Below are 22530 nucleotides of genomic sequence, written 5' to 3' on the forward strand. Positions count from 1 at the left end.
CCCAGCAGTCAGCAGCTTCCAGATGATCTGCCTCTTACAGATATATCACAATACATCACTATAAGCTTACCAAAGCAAATGGTATAAACACATTTTGTGTTTGACTTCAGTGAAATTGTTATCCAAAATCATTTAACAAAACTGCAGTGTAAGAATATGAACTATTACTCCATATGACTTGGTTTGCAAGTACTGCTTTGAATTCAGAGATTGAGGAATATATAAACAAAATATTAGGACATGTACAATAAGATTATAGATAGGAAGTAAATCACTGTAGTCCAGTATTTAGAACACTTACATGTGCCCTGTGACAAATTTTGTCTTAGTCATATCATTGTATTGTTATGCATTACAGCATCTCGTGTGCCATCCAAAACGTCTTGTACTTGCCCAGTCAAAGACAAAAGCTGTGATTAAATGGACTGCTGGCACTTTCTGTATTCTGAGCCTTTCTCTTTTCCTTTGATTATCACTTCTCCACAGCTTGCAGTTCCAAAAGCAATGTACACAAGTGGACTACAATGAAAATGCAGTTAGAAGAAAGGTCAGTGGTTGTCATGAGATAACTATTGTTCTTCATATCTATCTTCATGCTAAAAGTGTAGTGGCCTGACTTTTTCCTGGCATTATAAACCTTATCTTTACAATGCAGTAATCATAAAACTAATATGTGCTAAAAGAAATGGGCAGGACAAGTAAAATACTCCCCCAGTAAACTGGAATTGCAGTTAGCATCCATGGCCACAATGTTCTTGCCTTCCTCTAAGAAAATGCTTATCTAATGCAGATGTATGTATGTCAGTTGAGTGATTGTAAAATATATTAGAACTTCCCTAGCAGATTTTAATTTACAATTTGCTGTTCCTAAGTATCCTTTTCTACCAGAAGAACATAGGGAAATGAATCATTGTATATCATCAGAATCCAGAACTAACCTTTCTATAGATAAACTCTTGTCATAAGTAAAAAAAAAAGTCATAAATTATATAAACAAACAACATAAATAAAATACTTACTTAAGCCAATTTAGAAGTATGTCACATCTTTAAAATCCAGGAAGTAAGTTACACTGGAAATTAACTGAATACATGCCTTTATGAGCCCCTACCTGGAGTACTGCATTCAGCTGTGGGGCCCCCAACATAAGAAGGATGTGGACCTGTTGGAGCGAATCCAGAGGAGGCCACAAAGATGATCATAGGGCTGGAGCACCTCTGATACAGAGACAGGCTGAGAGAGTTGGGGTTGTTCAGCCTGGAGAAGGGAAGGCTCTGGGAACACCTCATTGCAGCCTTCTGGTATCTGAAGGGGGCCTACAAGAAAACTGGAGAGAGACTTTTGCAAGGACATTGCAAAGGCACAGGAAAGACAAAGGTAATAGCTTTAAAACTGAAAAGATTTAGCTGAGATATTAGGAAGAAATTATTTACTGTGATGGCAGTGAAGCACTGGAACAGGTTGTCCAAAGATGCTGGAAACGCCCCATCCCTGAATGTGTTCAAGACAAGGTTGGATGGGGCTCTGAGTGACCTGGTCTGGTGGAAGGTGTCCCTGCCCATGGCAGAGGGGTTGAAACAAGATGGTCTCCAAAGTCCCTCCCAACCCAAACTATTCTATGATTCTATGATCACTTAACTGTACCCAAACAACAGTACTACATAAAAAAAAAGGAGTGTGCAAAGAGAGAAGAAATGTCCATACTGATCATCTGAGACTGTTCACTTTGGACAAAAGTAGCACATATTTTTAGAAAAGAACCTATTTAAAACTTTCTATAAGGCTTTCTGAAGACAAGCCCTATGTCAGAAAACTCTTGGGTAGATAAGCTCTGCTGTGAAATCAATAGAGTCACTGTTGCTGAGGCCATCTTTTGGAACGAGGTCTGAAATAGAGCAGATGAATTCTCCCCTGGACATGCCTGTTTTTCCTCACCCAGTCTGCTGAAGTACTGTCCCTAGCCGCACCTTCCCACCTCTTCACTTGCCTGATCTAATTCCAAGGTGAGTCAGAAGCATGACGTGATCCAACAGGGAATTTTCTGCAGTGAGGTAGTTTTCGTCTGGATCAGCTGATTGTGCAGCCACAAATGAAATGGATCCAATTCCAAATCTAGTACAAGATATGTGGTGGCAGCACATAGTTGTGGGCACAGGGAGTGCAGTGTTGCTACATTCCCTATCAGTTGTAGATACCCTGAAATTAGATGCAATTCGAGACTGTACCTTTGAACTAGACTCCTTACTTTTAGATAGCTAACTTAAGCAGCAGTAGGAAATAATACAAACATTTTGAACTACATCCAATAAAGGAAGATTAACACACCTGTTTTTAATAGCACAGTCATTATGCAATTCACACATAAGGCAGAAAAGCTAGTTTCTGTAGCCATTTGTGCATAAGAGGGCAAACCACACACTTTGTGGAAAAGGGCTCTACTCACCACCCCTTGCTGTGCTATGGAAAAATACTAGAGCCATGATACAGGGAAAAGATGGAGATACAATAATATGGAGTTTTCAAAGGACTCTTGTACTTCAGAGTGTGTTCAACAGTAAAAAAATCATCGCAGAATTAAAATATGAGCAAAGACCACAGAGCCTTAAGATGGTCCCTGAGTATAGATTACCTTTTTCAAAATGTTGAGTAGGGTGTTGGAAAGTAAAGTTGGGTTGGAATCCTTTCAGGCTGAAGACAGTCTAAAATCCCAGTTCTCCGTGACTTGTGTTTGCTCTTCCTGCAGAACTTCTGCATAAAAGCTCTGCTTGTTTTGAAAGGATTCTTACAATTCCTTTTGAAAGCCATCAGAACAGAGGGATGAAAAAGGAGGGGATAAAAAAGGCTCAGAGAACATCTACCATATGTCTTTTGTGAACATAATGGAGGATGATGAATGGTGAGGAGGCAAAGCATCCTCTGAGAATATCTAGCAGATGTCATCAAATTGAGGCAGAATCCAAAGAAAACATGCTATTCCTTACAAGCAGTCAATTCTAAGCAGTAGATCAATGCTGACCTGCATCACCTACTGAGAACAGTTGTTGTGGATAGGTAAAGCAGCAGACCTAGAGATCCCCCCCCAAAAAAAAATCAGTAAAATACCAAAGTGCCTAGTGATTGTAAATCCCTTTGGGAAAAGGCTTGGTGTGCAGTTTTCATTTGATTTGTCAGAAGTCTGCCTAATGAAAGCAATCACATTTAGCATGGTTAGTGCTATTGACTGCATCAAGTATTTCTGCACTTCAAACAGTAGTAGCAGTACCTTTTTCATATCTTTTTTGCACTCCGGATGTGCCCTCATTGCTGTGTGTCTGACTCTTCCCGCAAGTGTATACATGACCCCATTTTTACTTAATTTACAATGCAACTACTTCATAGTGATCTAAGAGTGCTAAAAGGCCTTAAGGATAATGACTGAGTTTTCTGTGACAGGAGGAAAATGAAGAACGTGTCTTATCCTATTGTTGCCTAAAAGGCATCACTGTGAGTCACATTGTTAAGGCGGGACACACCCTATTGAAGCCAGCAACATACACTTACGAAGTGGAGCAGCAAAACAGGACTGTGCAACCAAAGGCCACAGGATATTCCAGGCCCTGTTACCAGCTGACAGCTACTGATCTCCAAGGGATGTAACCCTGGAGAAGTGGTAAGGCTCCCATGCCATGCTGTGAAAAATGCTGTCAAAGCTGCCAGCCTGAACCTTTGCCGTCAGGATACCCACGTCGCAAGCAGGACGGCAGTAACAACGAAAAGATTCAAGTCAGCCCATCATATAGGGAAGCTCCAAAAATTTTCTATGGGGAGCAGACGTGTCTGGACACAAACACGACTGGCCTCCTAACTAGGGAGGCACGAAAGAGCTCCGCAGATCTAAATAGCATAAACCCCGCCTAGAGTCGCCGTGCCGACCCTACGATGGGGCCTGCGGCGATGGGGCCTGGGGCGGTGGGGCCGGTGCGGGGGCTGCTTGTGGGAGCCCCGGCCAAGCGCTGAGTGCCGGAGCGGCCCCGCTCCAGCCGCGGCTCCCGGCGTGCCGTGCGGGAGGCGGTGCCCGGCTCGGGGAGGGGGTGGTGGCGGAGTGCCCGGGGCTGGAGGAGGAGCCGCCGCCGCCGCCTGCTCCCTCCGTGCCCGCCGCCGCCGCGCTGCCGGGAGGGGCGGCCGCCCCGCGCCCCCCGCCCCGCGATGCCGCTGTTCGCCACCAACCCCTTCGACCAGGATGTGGGTAAGTGGCTCCCGGGGCGCCCTGGCCCGGCCTCCCCCCGAGGGAACCCCGCGGGCGGCCGGCCCCTCTCCCCCAGCCCCGCTCCCCCGGTCCGCTGCAGCCGGGCTCGGCAGGCGCCCCGCCGGGAACCGGGAGCCGGGATCGGCGGCGGCCCGGCCGGGAACTGTTGGTCACGGTGCGGCCGGGCCGGGGCCGCCTCCCGCTGGGGCCGGCGGGGGCTGCGGCCTGGGCGGTGACAGCGCGGGGCTCCTGCGGGCCCTGCCGGCCTCTGGGGCTGGGGGCGAGCGCGGGGTGCCCGTGGGGAACGGGCCGGCCTGCCCAGCACAGCAAAACAAGCGGTGAGAAAGGTCCGCGCTGGAGCGTTGCTGAAAGGATGAACTGTAGAAAGCACCATCTACAGTTGCTTCATAGACAGGCATGAGAAAATCGTCAAAGCGTTTTGTATTTAGTGCTTTAAAGTGAATTCTTGTGGGAGCTTTCTTTTTCAAGTGGAACTTGGCGTGCTGTGATCAGGTGTCATGCCCAAATTGCTTCTTCCGAGGCCAGACTGGATGGAGAAGAAATGTCTGGTTTTTACTTGACAAAAATTATGCTTAATACTGATGTGTCCGAACTGAAGATAAAATTATGTATAGGCAGTTAAAAATTAATTTTTTATGTCTGATTTGTGATTGTGTAATATGGTTTGTCTTTAGCCTGCTGCTGACATCTGTTTTACTTTGAGCGATAAAAGTTTTGTCCGGGGAATCACATAATACAAAGGGACTTTTTCTCATATGTGGCTCAGTATCCCACCTTCCCCATCCACCTCCCCATTATTTTCCTACAGCATTTTAACACTCTGTAAGTTTCTTGAAAACAATTTCTCTGTAACTTTCAACGACATCGATACTTTGTTTCTTAAGGTTTAGCCAACTTTGAAAGTCTTGGCTCCAATTTAGTTCTTCCAGCTCTTAAAAAAAAAAAAAAAAAAAAAAAAAAAAGAAGTAAACCCCCCCAAACTGTCTGAAAAGTATGTGTCTTTTGAGGGGAAAGGATTAGTGCATAAACAAAGTACTGTGATATGAATTCTGCATGTATGTTCTCAGAAATTCTTTGTTGCATCTCAGTAAGGCATATGCTCTTCTCCTTTTGAACTGTTAAGAACACTTTTAACCTGAAGACTGCACTTCAGTTAATGATTTTGTTGGTAACAAAGTTGACTGAGTTATTTGGAAAGCGGTAAATAATTTTTTGCTGTCTTCTAATGTAATTTGGCAGTGGAAATTGAGGAAGAGATTGTACTGCTTGCCAGTTTTCCACGGACCATTAGAGGATTGAAACATTGGTAATATTATCTGTGAGAATGATTTGAACTAATAAGATTAAAAAGTGATAGGCTCAAGTTCTGGCAGATGTTCACTTTTTTTACTTCCTAAGGCTGCTGGCTGGCAGGGAAGCTCAGGCTGTGTGAATGGGCTTCTCTAGAGCTCTGTCCAGTGGATGTGCTTGTCAGCACTCGGAGTCTCTCAGTGCAGGGCAGTGGCACTCAGAAGCTACTTCAGTGGTTTATTTCCTCTTCTCTGTATGCTGAGGATGCCAACACCTTACCTGCTGTGCTTGCCTAATATGATCACCAGTTAATATTTTTCAAAAGCGTTATTCTTTGTACTGTATAAGGAGAGGGAAATAAGCACTCAATCACAAATTGTTCTTGGAAAAGCAAATAGTGGCCTATAGGCTAATTTTCACTGATAAACACAGTTTCTTTCTTTTGAACCCTTTCATGGTGTCTCCTGAGGGAGACCTGAGGAGCAGCAGGCTGTTCTGTTGGTGTCAGCCTACTTTCAGGAGCCTGCTGCCTTTATCCATCACTTAACTGGATTTGTGCCAGGGAAATGGGAATGGTGAAGTCTCCCGGAAAGTGTCCCTGGGCTCTTCTGCGAGGCCCCTTGGGAATGTGCTATTATCTGGATGAATTTCTTGGCAGGCTTCATAAGATAAAATCATCTGGTAGAGTAAGCTCTCATGTTGTCAGGAAACTTCCAAAAGTTGTCAAGCTATAGTGCTATTTCTCAGTTCTTTTCTCAGAGTGAAAATTGAGTGCTCTGCTTTTGTTCTTGTCCAGCAAGAAAGTGTTCTTTTGAAAATCAGATTCCTGAAGCAGAAAAGCAGTCAGAAGCTATTCTTAACTTCATATAAATTTGGACATTGGTGTAGTTGATAGTACTGCTGTGATAACTGTGTGTTCTTGTCTACCGGACAGCTGCTCAGTATTGTGGAACAGTTGGATATTATTTTGGAACCATTTAGGATGATGGATTGCAGAGAACATATCTGGAACTAAATTATTTTCCATTGTTTTGAGGAGCATAAGCATCGCTAAAGTTCAGGAGAATTTTTTTCAGTTTGTCTGGCCAGTTAGCAGCATTTGGCTAGTCTTATTAGCATGCTGCTGCTGTGGAAGCTGGTCATCCAACTTAGTGTTTAGAGACAACTTTGTATAGAGATTTTGAGGGGTGCACCTCTTTTTTTTTTTTTTTTTTTAGGTGTGGTTGACAAATGAGTGTTGTTTAAGACTGCTGTTAAATTAATAATATTAAAGAATGCTTTAAGCTGCCCATGTATTTGAGGAGTAAACCACTGCCATCCTCAAAAGAGTGCAAATCTCTGGATGAAGCCCAAATAGTTTTCATTTTCTGAACCTTCTTTTTACCTTACTTAGGAATATTTCAACAGGAGGGGATGCTAATCAGTGGTGACACAAGTTGGTGTGGGTTTTCACAGTCAAGTCAGGGGACCTTTGACAGTGTGTCCAAGTAAGGAACATAATATTGGAATTCAACAAAAGAAAAAAATCTTCAAGATGCTAGGCCTGCTGAGAGTATAATTAAGAAACTCTAATCCTCCATTTAAGGGGTTAGAATTAATGGTGTTCGTATTAGGTCCATTGGTCATCTGTTTTTGCCATATTTCACAACCTTAATTATAAAATTACTCCCAGAAGGTTGTTTCTGAGAAATGCAGATTTATCTGTAAGTTTGATGCAGGCAGAAGAATGGTGAAAAAGTGCTTTAAGAACCAAAAGACTCTCTACTAATCTGTCATGATAGGCTAATTAGTAATATAGCTAATTAGTATTATATCTTGGGATAGTTTAGGTGAAGAGCTTACTGCTAAAGTCATTCTGAAGTATCATTTAGATCTTATCTCAAGAATAAAATCTGTAACTCTGGACTTAATGTGCATACTTTATTCTAACATGGTGTCAAGCATTGTAAACCTAATTTACATTGCAAGAAGAGAGCTGGAAAAACATTTACTCCCTGCTGTAAGCTTATTATTTCTGCAGTTTTATAAGCTGCAATAAATGCAGGTTCTGATGTGAGTTGTCATATCACACATGATCTTAAGAGGAGTTAAAAAACACGTGGGTTTTTATACATAGTAAAGGATGAAGGTACTTGCATTTGCTTTGGATGTTAGTCTAGTTCTCAGTGTAGCAGTTTGAGGCACCACAGAAGTGGGAAGAAATTCAGGGTTACTATTTATAGTAATAGGAAATTAAGTGGGTAGTTTAGTAATGTAGTAGAACTGTCAACCTGATGTGACTTGCAATCATTTTTCCCATGTTTTATTAACTATAGCAGTTATTGATAATTTTATGCTTACAAATCTTCAGATATTTATAATATGCATGAATTACATATGCTTGTACATATGAGTAGCCTATAATTTGATGTTAATAGAGTGTAAAAAACGGTTTGACCATGATTCCCATTGTGCAATTTCTTGAAATAAAATCCTCTTGCTATTTAAACTCATTATTCTTTAGATTTCTCCCCTTAGTTAGTCAGCATCTTCAAAACAATCCAGTTACATGTCTCTCTGAGCTGGATTTTCTCTGTTAGAGTAGGTTTGCCAAAAGGAGGGAAAATTGTTGCAGATGAGTTTCTCGACCCCAGATAATTATGGAGACTGCAGACTGCGTTACTATCTGGCTGCAAGGGAAGATGAATTCCAAGGATTGGTTCAGTTTGTCATGAGGCACATTTTTGCCTCAGTTGGCCCACTGCTTTTCTCAGCATTGTTTTAAGAAAGACACTAACTATGAAGTAACAGGGAGACTGAGCAGAAAATGTGTGGGAAAGGAGCTATAGCCACCCCCCTTTTCAGTTATTTATAAATGTTTATGAAAAATGAGGACTTCTTACTAAAAGATACCTTTGGTGTATGTTCTCAGTGAAAAGTGGCAATGTGACAGAATAAAACTGAGTGAAATACCCCTTCTGTATATCAACCAACGAAAAATTCAATACCAATCACCAGACTGAGTTCAGCTGGGCACTTTGAAGCCAACACAGTATGTTTCATAGAGAAAAACAGTACTTTCCTGGTAATTCTATTTATTTCCTCCCAGGGAAGAGCTGTCACTTTTAGTGCTTCTCCTCATTTCAACTGTGACAGTGTGCATTACAATATCAAAATTCAGAAAAATCAAAGTACATCTCCAACATGTAAAATCTTCCTCTAACTGATTAAAATAACACTACCTATCTGATGTGAAAAGTTAACTCTCCTGCTGATCTTCTGAAATGCTCTTTCTACTTGTGGCTTGATTTGTGGGGTTTTGCAAAGAGATCCTGACACCATTTATTAGTATAACATGCCTGTGATATGCCTTATTTACAGGCTGATCATCCTCCTCATGTATCTCTAATGTGCTCACCTTCCTGCTCTGTTGTAATATTTCTGGGTGAAAGGTACTTTGAGTTCCGTGGCTTTGTTGCATGAGACGTCTAAACATCTAAAATATTTTTGCACATGGGTCTTACTATTTCAGCATTGTCTTCCCAGATCTTGAATCTTTTGTCTCCATTCTGCTGGGTTCACTGAGTTAAATGATGTTTATTTTGGATAGGCTGCCTCCTGCACAGTGAGACCCTACGTGGTCTTCTGAAGGAATGAGTTGAGATGCCCTCATATCAGCTCAGTCACCACTGCTTGCTTTGCCTTGGATCAGCTAGCAGCTTTCATAGGACACCTTCCACAATGGCTCCCATAAGGACTTCTTAGGAATACTGTAAATGGGGCTGCAGTTAAACTGCAGAAGTTGGTTAGCAGCTTTGCCAAGTCAGTGATTTCTCTCTATGGTGGCATTGCCTTTTAGAGGCTATTTTCAGTCTTGTCTAAATGGAATCTGGTTGGATGTATTCTTCTTGTGCAGTTCTGAGCATGTTAGTGAAATGCAGAGTGGTTAATATTCTATTGGTGGCTTTTGTAGAATAGGCCAACAAATGCATTTGTTCGTTTTGTTTGACAGAGAAAAAGATAAGAATTTAATGGCATTTAACTTCAGTGATGTGGAATGGTATGTAATCCAAATTTCTCAATAAGTGCCTGCAAAAAAAGAGAAAAATTTACAATCAGTTTCAGTCTGTAAGGAGTATTTATATTGCTTGGAATTTTACTATTTTCAATTTTATAGAGAAAGAGAAATTAATTATTTAGTCTTGAGAAGAAAACAAGACTTTCAGTGGAAATGGAAGAGAGAAGGCTGAGGGGAGTGTTGAATTTTTTATTAATTCTTTGGTGTTTACAATGTTATAACAGATTTTTGAGGATTTTTTTTATCGCATCAGAAACTGGTTGTAATATGAGTCTGTGAGCTGAAGACTTTTGAAGATTTTCTGTAGCCGTTCTTTTCTTTGTAACTTTGGTTACTGAGAACTTCAGTATTTCATTTTAGACATGTCCAACTATGAAAATAAGATTATGTCCATGAATAAAGTAAGAGCAACTAATAAGTAGGATGGTTAAAAAACTTAGTAGAATTTTGAGTTCTTCCTTATATTTTTATGCTTTAAATCTCAAATCGTGTACGTTTTTAGTGTTGGATTTGGGGGTGTTCTGATCTGGAATTGTTATTTTTTTGAAGTTCTAGGTAGTTTTAACATCTTTTAGGCTTTGCAGCAGAAAAATAGCTCAGTTCTGAGATTGGACGTTTTTCAAAATAAACATCAGTAAAATCTAAAGCTTGGAGAGCTCCAACCTGCCAAGACCTCCCTCTAAAAATGATGTTAGCAATGGGTAGTCGCTAAGTTTTCTTCTTTAAGAAATGCATCATGTAGTTCAGTGCAGTATCTGAACACTGATGAGGGTCTTTGCTCTTGCAAATTTCGAATAAGGCAGTAAAGTGCTATTGTTAAAATACAGAAGTAAGGCAATCAAGTGACTAGCACATGTCTGCATGGAAAATTTGCAGAAGTATTTATATTCCTCTTACCAGCAACTAAAGGGTCAACCACTAAGCCTGGCAGTGGATTTTTTTCAGCAGTGTACTACATTTCTTTTGTTAAACAGTGCTTTTTACATCTGATGAAAAATTTCTTTTAGGACAGTTATGAATTTTAGAAAATGTTTATTTTTCCCTCTAAGTAAAGTTTTTTTTTTTCTTTCTGTCCTGAAATGATCATCTGTAGTTGTGGTTTTTGTATACTTCAAATAGAATCATAGTGCAAATATTTTTGCTTTGCTTAAAATGTCTAAATAATGCACAAAACCAGAGGAGGAAACGAGATTCTATTGATGCTCCCAGGCTTCATGTTTATGTACGTTTTAGGGAAATGGGACCTCAACAAAATTAATAAACTTTACAATACAAGGAGAGGCAGGTTTATTTAGGTATCCCAAAGGAGCCCAGGCAAGAGCCTGTGTACTTTTTACCGCAACCAACTCAGATCTTTCTGGCCTGGCTTCTCATCAGTAGGTGTAACTCTGTCTTCTGGGTTTTGGGTACAGTATTTCAGTGAGCATTTGTAAAGAGGAAAAGTGTTTACTTTAGAAGGCAGATGATACTGTTTTGTATAAGTTTTATTCAGAGGTTTAATTTATAAAAGAAAGAAGAATGTTTGGAAGAATGATTTCAACATCTAGGTATTTTATTTGAAGGACATGATGTTCTACAACTTACTGAAAAATTTCGAAGATACAAACACAGCCGAGATTTCTGTCATAGACACATTTGACTTCAGAATACTTCCTTAATTATTTGTTCTATTTGTGATTTTTGACAGTGTTTGTGTGGTTGGAGCACCAGTTCTGACTCAGGAGTTACCAAGCTGCAAATTTGTTGGTCACTGAAAGGTGTGTTGGTAGGGAAGTACAACTAATGCTTACCTTATTCTTTTTTTTAATGTTTTCCTAGGCATCTGCGTGAGGTATAATATATGTATTAGAGACTGAATATTGGGCAAGATGGAATTGGTCTGGCTCAGTATGGTTAGTGTTCTGAATACAGAAGTATAAAGGGAGAGGCCTCCTGATCCCATGCACTGTGCCTTGCAAAGTGGCTGAAAAATGTGATATAATTGGTTTTGTGTGTGTTGCTTTTGTTTTAGGGATTAAATAAATTGTTGAAGTTATTTAGAAAGGTACTCCTATGTTGTGCAGGATTGTTGTTGTTGTGTTTGACCAAAGAACACATAGATCCAAGTATTGTTTTCCTCTGAAATGACAGTGTTTACCACTTTGTCTGTCTGTCTTTGTGGTATTGCTTGTAAGAAAAAAATATTCAATAACTTCTAGAAAAATAAAGGTGAGAAATGAAGACATGTAGGTAAAAAAAAAAAACAAACTAGGAAAAAAGCCAGTTGAAAAAATTTAAAACTACTATTTTACTAGGTAGTCTTAATAGTAGTTTGTAGGAATTAATAGTTATTATTAATACTAATTAGTATGACACAATAGAAGATTTTACAGTCTTGCACTGGTTAAAATTACTATGCTAATTAGTAAGCCTTACTTGTGCTCAGAAAACAATGCCTCGAATTGGTACAGCTTCATGGAAGAGAGCTGTGTCACGTAGTCCTGTTGTCCTTTGTGTTTGACATAGCATTAACAGGTTTTGAAGAATGCTGATTTCAGGAACCAGCACTGTCTTTTAAAGTTGTTTTTGTAAAGCTTGAAACATTATCTGATCCTGTCTTCGCATTCACTAAATTGAGTAAGATTTTGAAGCAAGGATGAGGTGGAGGGGTAGGGCCTGAACTAAACATTAATATTGTTATGTTATTTTTGATCAGAGATGGAAGATAAAGAACATTTCTTCCATAAATTATCTTCTTTGTGCTGTGCTAACCTGTCGTAAGACCTTAACCACAAGTGTCTGTTTTTCCTTGCGTATCACAGTCCCTTTTAGTATTAAGATAGAGTCTGCCAGTGACGTATCAGCTCTACCTGAAGGCTGGGAGTGTGCCAGCTGTTAGACAGGGTAGGCAAATACTGAATGCACATAAACCTTTTCTCAGCTGTGAATGTGTGCCTCCCGGTAGAAGAGAGAGTATTCATGGATTTTAAGTGATAATAGTGCAAGTAATTTCACTTCAGTAGCTTTCGTACTTTTGTCTACACAACACTGATGCATCAGAGGAATTTTGTCAAAGTGTCTTTGTTGCTTCTGTTCCCAGAGTGGTGAAAGGCAATAGTCACTTGCTAATGCTCTGACAGAGATGGTGGCCTTTTTTGTGGACAGTCAGCATCACTGTAGCATCACTGTGCTGATAACATTCTCAGTATGCTGTTAGCGTTTAATTGCCCTTGTTTGAGACAGGATTTCACTAAAATCCGAGGCAATTTTTTTTAGTTGTATCTTTTTATTGTTGTAAGTTTTATTTTTTAAGGGAATTAATGGATGATTGTTATTACAGAAGACAGAAAGTATACAAAGAAACTGGGTTTCAGGCTGAAATTTAGTAAGAAACTATCCAGTGTCTGTTGGTGGAGGAAATACCCTGACTAACAATGGGGAAGGCATTGCAAGTAAATGGCAGTTTTTATGTAGAACTAGCTCTTCAACTGCCAAGAAGGAATGTAGCCATGGCAGAAAAATTGTACTTGTATTCATGGATATATTTGCAAAATATTCTTATTGAGAATTAAAATAAAGGCTGTAATCAGTGTAGTTGATGTGTGTCAGGGATTTCATAAGCATCCATCTTACTTGTAGTTTTAGCCAAGGTATTTAAATTAGCATAAAAGGCACAGTTTGCTGTTATCTTAAAACATTAAGCATGCATTAGTTTACTTCTTTGTTTGTAGAAGACATAACCGATTGCCATGACACTTCTCTCTGATGACACTGTGAGGAAAGAAGGATCAATTGTCTTCAAAAATACAGACAACTGTCTGTTATGTAGAATAATTGAAAAGGTTTCAGTTCCACTGGATTGCCCAGCTCTCTGCTGAAGGATGTGCTCACTGAAATGCAGCATTAGTCATGAGTGACTGGTGTGGTTTTGTGAGGCCGTATGTGTGAGCTCTGAGCCTGGCGGGAACTTAAGGCTGTGGAGAGCACTGTGCAGACACACTTTGACTGGAGCTGGTCCAACTCCAGTAGAACTGGCAATGAACTGAATCAGTTGAGTCCTGAAAGTAAACTGCATCTATGTGGTCTGTTTTGCGTGTCTCTGGACTGTGCTTATCAGCTGTTTCCAGTGTGGGGAGTGCATTTTAGCCAGCCCAGGCTCTGTGTCTCTTGAAAGCAGTTCTGATGCTCCAGCGTTGATGCTGGCTTTGGTAGCCGTGCAGCTGCTGTGTGCACAGACTAGGATTTCAGAAGACTACCTTGGCCTGTGATGGCTCTGCCAGACATTCAGTTCAGGTGTCTTTTCTAAACATCAAGAATTTCTGTGGTTGTGATTGTTAGGTTTACTAGTCATAAGCATGATTTGGAACAATAGCAGACTGAAAGAAAAATAGTGGTTGGTTGATCAGCTAGTCTGTCTTCGTGCTAGATGTTAGTATGATCGCTACCTGTAATTTTTCATATTTCTTTTGACTAAGCTTTTAAAAATCAAATTAATATTCTGGCTGAGAGAAGAGGCAGTGCTCTTTTACTTTAGCTGAGAGGTACAGAATTGTAACTAGCTTCCACTTTGGGTTTCACTATACTGTTTTGCTATTTTCCTTGCATCAGGCAGTACAACTGATGTGTTATCATTTCAGTTGCATATATTTCAGTGTTTAACTTTTGCTCAGAAATACTTTGAGAGCACATAACCATAAAGTTTTGCTTTTCTGCATTTTTGTTTGGAATTAAGAAACTAATTACTGAAACCTACTTCAGTTTGTAGGACACAGGAACTCATTCATAAGAAAGGCCATTAACTTTGAGATGAATAAGTCCTTGTAATTTTTGGAGAGTAGTTGTTTTGCTTTGTCTTTCTCTTCTTTGCAATCCTGCAAGTGCTAATATAGATAAAGAGGTTTTCCTGACTGGTAAGTTTTTATGGGAAATCTTTCCTTCCTTTCAAAAAATTAAGTAGTCTGAGACATTCCCTGTAGGATGGTACTCATTGCTGAGGCACATTTTGTGCTTTGTAGATTAAGATGTGAACATTAGATGAAACAGGGATGGGAAACAAAGTTTGTGTACTATTCTATGCCCGTTCACCTTCTGTTTGGTTACTAACGGAAAATCCTTGTGCATTCTCTTATGCTACTTCATCTGATCCATCAGTATTTAGATAATCTTCTATTCAACTGCAGTGTAAGCCTCAGTTTCCTTTAACATTTTTATTTATTATCCTTGGTGTAACTAAGCTTCTCTGGGGGAGAAATAGGCAGGGAGTCTTTTTTTTTTTCCTGACATGAAATCTATTTCTTCTCCACCTACTCTCTCTATTTCTTTTCTGCAGCTTCTATGAGATTAGCTTTGGTTTAGCAGTCCTTATAGCTGAAAAGAAACAGTGAAATATATGATCCAAAGCAGAGATGAGAATGGGGAAATAAAAGTTTTGTGATTATTAATGAATTGTGAAATCCTCCTTGCTGAGTTGTAATACATAGAAAGGAAATGCAAGACATAGCAGTTTAGTGTCTGAGAAAGTGATAAATTCAGTTGTATCTGACTCTGCAGTGAACTAATGCTTTAGGTATTCATATCCTATTAAACTTTATAGTTTCAAATTGAAAAAAAAAATCTATTGGTAGCTAAACTACTTGTGTCATGTTTTGAGTGCATCTTTATTATATGTGTGAAAACAACCCCAAAATTGAAACTCATGGCCACAAGTGAACATTCAAAAATTAAAAAGAATTAGGTATAATAGAGTTAATTTGTGAATTTCATTAAATATAGGGATTTGTCCTATATTTAACTGTGTAGACAAAGGTAATATTTCAACATATTTGTTGATGATTTTGTTAAGGTTTTTTTTGTTTAAATTTGTGTTTTGATTTGCTTATACTTTATTCATCAGAGAAAGCAACCAGTGAGATGAACACTGCAGAAGACTGGGGCCTCATCTTAGACATCTGTGATAAAGTTGGACAGTCACGCACAGGGTAAGTGACTTAAGGATTTCCTCCCCAAACTTTCCTCATGTTCAGGTGAGGAATGAAAATTTTGTTATGTTTTGTAGACTTTTGCTACAGCTCAATTTAACTTTTACTGGTAATAAATTTGGGGTTTCTGCTGAAATATTTTGCAATTCTTCCTTTGGAGATACTAGCTGATCTGTTAAAATTAGGACTTGTGAACAGCAGCTTTTCTCTGATGTAACAGAATAAACAAAGTGATGTATTTTAACAGTATCACTGTAAACCCAGGAGACTTCGTGAGGGATTTTTCTTACAGAATCATAATCTAGGTTGGAAGTGACCTCCAGAGGTCATCTAGTCCAACCCCCCAGCTTCAAACAGGTTTAATTAGATCAGGTTGCTCAGGACCGTGTCGAGTCTTGAATACCGCCAAGGTCAGAGGTTTCACAACTTCTATGGGCAACATATTTTAGTATTTAACTACTACTACTACTACTTACTAGGTAAATACAAAAATAATTGTGCAATCTGATTACACTTTTTCCTGTTCCAACTTGTCCATTGCATCTTGTCCCATGACTGTGCAGCTCTAAGAAAGAGTCTGGCTGCACCTTCTATGTATTCTCTGATTAATTAGTTGTAGAAAGCAGTAAGATCCATTTTTTGTCTGCCTTTCTCAAAAACAGCTCTCCCATCTTTCCTTGTACGTGACCCTCTCTGACCATCCTGTCAGCCATTCCTTGGACTCACAGTCGTGTGTCAACAGCCTTCCTGCACTGGGGAGTCTCAAACTAGACAAAGGACTCCAGATGTAGAATAGAGGAGAAGGATCACTTTCCTGGCCCTGTTGGCTGTGCTGACCACTAGTTGTACCCAGGATGTGGTCGGTTTTTCTGCTGCTAGGCTGCACTTGCTGATTCCTGTCACCCAATATGACCTGCAGATCCTTTCCTACTTTTCAGGTGGTCAGCTCCTTACCTTTGCTGGAGCAGACCATCCAAAATGCAACATCTTACCCTTGTTCTTGTTCAACTTAATGAAGTTCCAGTCTGTCCATTTCTCCAACCTGTCCAGGTCCCTCTGCCCTGCCCCCTAGTATATTGACTGTTCTCCTTCCTTTTGCTGGGGCCAGTAAGTTGCTGAGAGCAGTGGTGGTCCCAGCAGGAATCCCTGAAGGATTCCACTAGCTAATGCCTGCTAGCTGGAATTTGCACCATAGGTGACAACTCTTTGAGCTTAGTAGGCCAGTTTTCCACCCACCTTATCATCCTTTTATACACCCCATATTTCACCAGTTGTGTGATAAGGAGACTATAAGGCCTTCAACTGTAGGTCAAAACTTTGCTACAACCAGGGTATAAAACATCTGTTGACCTTCTATTGTCCTCACCACCAGACCACCAGTATCTTTATCACAGGTAAAAATGATGTTTTGTGTTTCTTCACCTTGTTTTCAGAAGCTATTCCCTGACATCAGGGCTTTGATAAATTTACATTTTGAAAATGTGATATTAAATTAAAGACATCTTAATATGGACCACTAATGTTTCCATTATTCATTCTTTACTGACCTGTTCATAGAATTTATACATGAACTTGCTTTTTGGACAAGGAAAATTAAAGTGTTATTTGAGCTAGCAACCAAAAAATACAGTTTAAAGATATGCTTTCAGTGTACTATAGTGGTTTTGGTCACTGTAGTATTAGGCTTTGGAAAAGTTTTGAATACATCTTCTTGGAGCATTGCCTGTAACAATTCAAGTAAGGAACAGACTGAAAAAAAATGTTTTGTCATTGCTACTGTTTAGTGAAAGGCTTCTCTGAGAACCACCTGAATTGCTGTGTAAAACTGTGAGAAGCAGTATGAGATGCCAGACAGCAAATTCTCACCTGAGACTTTTGTTCCAAAGGACAGGTTTGCAACTAAGCTTATTCCTTGGGATTAGAGATGGTCTTATAATTAGCGTGGCACATTGATTGAGACTTCTGTGCTGTTGTGTATAACTGTAGTTAACAGCTGGCAAGTTGTTAATAATGTTTCATGTTAGTCTGTGTATGTAAAACTGCATTTCTGTTCCTTGTGCGTGTTGACGTTGAGCCTGTAACAGTAACTATATTATTGAAGGCTTCAGTATTCTGTTTAATCATGGAAAGCATTTCCAGAGGTGACATTTAGTCTCACAGCAGCACAGCCTGAACAGTGCTCAAATATATGTAGCTGCAAGAGACAACAGTACAGACAAAGCTAGAGATCTTCTGGTAAATCCCTGCAGCTAAATCACTGTTATAGTTTGTGGGGTTTGTTTGTGTTGATTTTGTTTTTTTCCTTTGTGTTTATTTTTTTTGTTTGTTTTTTTAAATAAAACTGTTTTTAAAATAAAAATGGAACTTAACCTTTGTAATATTCATCTTGCTTGGAACAGGCTGCCTGCAGACTTGTTGCTTAAATTCAGATTCTGTTAAAACTTGCTGATAGTTGGTTTTCTTTGTTTTGATGGATTATGTCATGCCATAGCAAGATAAAGCAAGACAGTGTTCCCTGTTAAGAAGTTTAAATGACATATGCTTAACTGTTTGAAATTCTCTTGCACTTTAGGTTCCTCTGACAAGGATGCTAGTCGTCTTAACTGGGATTGGCTTTAATCTTTTAACCAATTCTCCTCCAGTACAAACTGTCTGTTACTGTTTCTCTTAGAAGTTTAGATTACAAAATCTCTGCTTTATGCATTTTCCTTGTACCAGTCTGTAAACTCCGTTGCATGTCTGCAGCCTTCTAGATGTGGATCGTCTTACACATGAAGCCACAGTAGACTAGAAGGACTGTTGTTCATTAGGTAGCATATTTGTCCCATAGTGCTGTATGGTACATTGTCTAATTTAGGTCTGTGGACTTGTTTGTATCCAGATGAATATGCTGGAAACCTGTCACGCTGCAAAGGTGCTATATTTTCTCTAAAGATAAATTAGTTGCAGTTCAGCTACTGTTAATTTTTACATTGTAGTACTTTCCTTATGCAGAATTGCAAATAGCTGAAAATGTTATCTTGCTTCCTTTAATCCAACCAACTAAGATAGGTTTTTGGCAAGTTATAATTCCCCTATATCCCTCTCTTTGACTATTTTCTCTGTTTTTGGTGGATTTCAAAATCAGTTAAAGTTGATATCAGAATTTTCCTAGAAAACACAGGAAAGACAGAAAATGCAGTAATATTTTTAGTAATATGATTTGTTTACAATAGTGTATGTAGAATATTGCCATATATAGTGTAGAATTAATTTGATACTTTCTGGATGTTTTACATATCAGTTAAGATGATCTAAAATTTATCTAACTATGAGAAAATCAACACAGTTTTTTAATCTCTGAATTTGTTTTAGGAACTGATACAGCTCAGCAATTGCATATCACATCGTTTATATCCTACTTTTTTGGCAATATTATTAGCTCAGTGAACAAGTTGCTCTTTCAACATGGAAACATGATTAAAACAAAGCTTTTATCATTAGAGGCAATATTTTTTTTCCTCTGTTTTTGTACAGCATTATTGAAAACATGCTTATTTTAAAAACTTAAATCACATGGTGTAATTTTTGGGGCTGTCCTGTGCAGGGACAGGAGCTGAACTTTGATGATCAGTGTGGGTCCCTTCCAACTCAGGATATTCTATGATTCTATATTTGACTGACATTTTAAATCTGACTACAGGAAAGGTGTAGATTTTCGCATACTGTTACTTTTCTGCAATGAAAATACACAACCGAATCTATAGGTTATCAGCTCAAAATAAGATAGTAAAATTTGAATGATTCATTAAACAGAATAAAAGGAAAAATTAAAGGCCACATGTAGTATATTTTAGCATAAGGTGTTCCCCCCTTCCTCTGTCAGTTCAGTGCTAGCAATTCCTAACTCTAATTGCGTTTGGATTTGACTTTGAGACTGTTGTACCATTTATATTTTATTTCATGAGACATATCAGACTACATGTGAAACTATCACAACTTGAGTTTTTCTCCAGAAAACTTACTTAATAAAAAAAAAAAGATGGCTGAAAAAAAAATTAAATCAGTGACTGGGGGAATACATCAGTGGTTAAGAAAATGGAAATGTTCATGGCAGCACTCTCTTTTGGGGGTAGGTAATGGAAAATTGTCATTGAGAAATGGTTTATATTGCTGCTTGCCTAACTTTGTCCTGATTCCTTAAGGATTAATCACTGCCTCAATGAGCCAATATTCTCATTACTGTTTCTTCTTTGGTTGTTTTTGTGCCTGTTGATGCAAGAGAGAACAGCAAAATTGCTGACTTGATAGTTTTCCAAAGTACCTTCTATTCCCACCCCCCCCCAAATTACACAATCTCAGTAGCATTTTATGTAGTCACTGCAGTGTATGTCTCATAGGCTGACCAGGAAGCTTTTTGACTACCTTGTTTCTGAAGGAGCAAGGAGGAAAATTGAGTCACCTGTGTAGTGCTGAGCCCCACAGTCAGTTAACTTAGACTGTAAATGAACAATAAATTCCTGAAAATACATGAAATGTTTTTTTGCAGAGTTGTATTTTAGATTGCAATTGCTGCTAATCTTGTCTTTGTTAAATAAAATACCATCTTGATTTTTTTTTTCTAACTTTCTAAAACTAAACTTGAAATTTATTGTGAATATTTTCTGGATATATTAGAATGTGATATATGATACCATATATGATACATAGCTTCAATTGTATCTTACTATATTTTTACCCTACTGATTTGTTATTCCTACTCACTGTGGTGCCTCTGAAATTTTGATTATAGAATTGTTGGAGCAGAACTATGGCCCAATGTTTGTATAGTATGGTCTGGATAGGTGCTAATAAGTAGATAGAATTCTATACTCATAGGGTGTGTGCTTCCCTCTGCTTTCTGCCTAGTGCTTCTCATAATTTACACACTAAATTGTATGATGAATTAATTAGAAGTAAAAATAAGGATGACAGTTCTGTCTAGAATAGGTTTTCTTACTCTGGCTAAACATTGGTAAGCTTGGATAATTTTTTTTATGTAAGTGTAATCAAAAATTTTCTTTTTTTAAACATTCGAGCATGTTAAAACATTTAACACTCAAGTATTGATCATTTCTGTTAAATATATGAGTAAGTAGATTATATTTAACATATGTGGATAATCATTTGGCTTTGAGACTTTGTTACTTCATTCCTTTTAATAGGACTTTGGATTCCTTATTAAAAAAATCTTAGGCTGATGGTCCTGTTCCTGAACTGCTAAGCTCTTGATCCTGCACCCTACCTTTATAAATACTGGCTTTACAATCCTGTGATTAATGCTTAAAAAAGTGGTTATATTTTAGCATGTATTCTTTCTCAACTAAAGCAAACACATGAGAAATCTTGCATAATTAGTAGATAAAAGGTAGTACTTGCCTTAGAGCCTTCATTTGTAATAATTGGTTATATGAAGGTATACACTGAGTGATATGTACTCTTCCTGCCTGAGAGCATTTTCTATAATTAGTACAACTAAATATGAGATGGACATTTCTGTAAAATGTAGACACTGCCAAATATAGTATAGCCAAGCAGTGGTGTAACTTATACCTAAGTTTCATGTTAGTTCTTGGATACCAGTTCAAGAGGAAAATACTTCTGCTTCCAAAAAGACCCTTGATGTGTAAAATCTCTTAGTTTAGCTTTTCCTTCTGTTTTCCTCTTCCCCTACTTCCCCTCCTTCAGGTTTATCTTTTCAGGGCTATTCACCAAATAATGCTTGTATGCCCATGAAAATTCCTAACCCAGCCCTGCTCAGCTTTCCACTACCTTTAAAAACGGAATAAAATAAAGAAAGTCACACAGATTTTAATACACTAAACTGTCTAAAACTCCGTTTCACATTCTTTCTTGAAGTTGCTTTTAATGTTATTTCTATCTACCACAATATAGCTAAGACTTGAATTCTGTATTTAATTGTTTAGAAACTTTGTAGAATGTCTAACAGAGTTTTTTTTAGAACTTGTTGGTTCATTGCATGTCTTTATAAATGTTATTCTGTAGATTAAATGAGTCTGTGAGGAATACAGTGGTGGTAATTCAAAATGGAAGCAGCAAAGGAGTGTTGGTAAATCAGTATGTAAGGAAATGTTCTTTTATATGTGTGTGAAATATAAAGGAGTAGGTGCATGGACTGCAGAGAATTTCAGTTATCTAATTCTAAGGGATTTAATGCATTTCTGGAGTATTTACAGTAATTCTCTCTATGTACAAAAGGTAACATAAATTACTGAGAGGTTTTGATCACTAAGAAAGCTACAAATCCTACAGATAGAAATGACTACAACTGTTAATGGTGTTAATTTATTTTTTTAATGTTACGCTTGCAAACTCCTAAATAATTTACTGACAATGTTCAGGAGATCTTGCTGTTTGCTAAAGTCTTCAGCATTGTCATATATGCAATAGGAAATGTTCATTCCATTCCATTTTTTAAAATGTCTTGTGTTTTTTAGACCTAAAGACTGTCTCCGCTCTATTATGAAGAGAGTGAACCATAAAGATCCTCATGTTGCTATGCAAGCGTTAACGGTAGGTTCTTTCTAATGTAGTGATTTTTCTTCCTGGGAAGTTATATTGCACAAATCTGAGTGTTAATCTTTCTTTCATTAGCTTCTAGGAGCATGTGTATCAAACTGCGGCAAAATCTTTCATTTAGAAGTCTGTTCAAGAGATTTTGCCAGTGAAGTAAGCAACGTGTTGAATAAGGTAATGTATTGCATTGATTTATACATTTCATCTCTAAGTGAAATCAGAGTTGAGTTAGTCTGAAAGTGGAATGGGATCTACTTTTGGAAGACTGGAAGGGGGCTGGGGGTGGGGAGGAAGCATAGATTACTGAGAAGACTGTGGCTATCAGAAATAACTTCTTGAATGTCACTTCACACTAGTTACCTAGGTATTCTGTTTGTGGGAGGTGAGGTGTGTGAATTTATAAATAAACTAATTCATTTTCACAT

The 22530-nt window shown here is 38.5% G+C and overlaps 1 protein-coding gene and 1 long non-coding RNA gene across 2 annotated transcripts in view; one reads left to right on the top strand and one right to left on the bottom strand.

Moving 5' to 3' along the window:
- The first annotated feature begins 4124 nt into the window (after window positions 1–4124).
- Window positions 4125–22530, top strand: part of STAM (signal transducing adaptor molecule) — a 34405-nt gene continuing 15999 nt past the window's right edge. Inside the window, exons 1-4 of the mRNA XM_027901597.1 lie at window positions 4125–4225; window positions 15466–15550; window positions 22027–22102; window positions 22184–22279. Of these exons, the coding sequence (XP_027757398.1) occupies window positions 4186–4225; window positions 15466–15550; window positions 22027–22102; window positions 22184–22279 (297 nt within the window). The 5' untranslated portion in view covers window positions 4125–4185. The remainder of the gene's footprint in view (window positions 4226–15465; window positions 15551–22026; window positions 22103–22183; window positions 22280–22530) is intronic.
- Window positions 9503–20128, bottom strand: LOC114066709. The gene is made up of 2 exons (XR_003573232.1): window positions 19834–20128; window positions 9503–9604 (listed from the first exon to the last, which is right to left on the bottom strand). It is a non-coding gene; the product is annotated as an uncharacterized LOC114066709 (long non-coding RNA).

The sequence above is a fragment of the Empidonax traillii genome, unplaced genomic scaffold, assembly GCF_003031625.1.
Source record: "Empidonax traillii isolate 1590-97213 ecotype Southwest subspecies unplaced genomic scaffold, ASM303162v1 scaffold801:size538433, whole genome shotgun sequence".
NCBI lineage: Eukaryota > Metazoa > Chordata > Aves > Passeriformes > Tyrannidae > Empidonax > Empidonax traillii.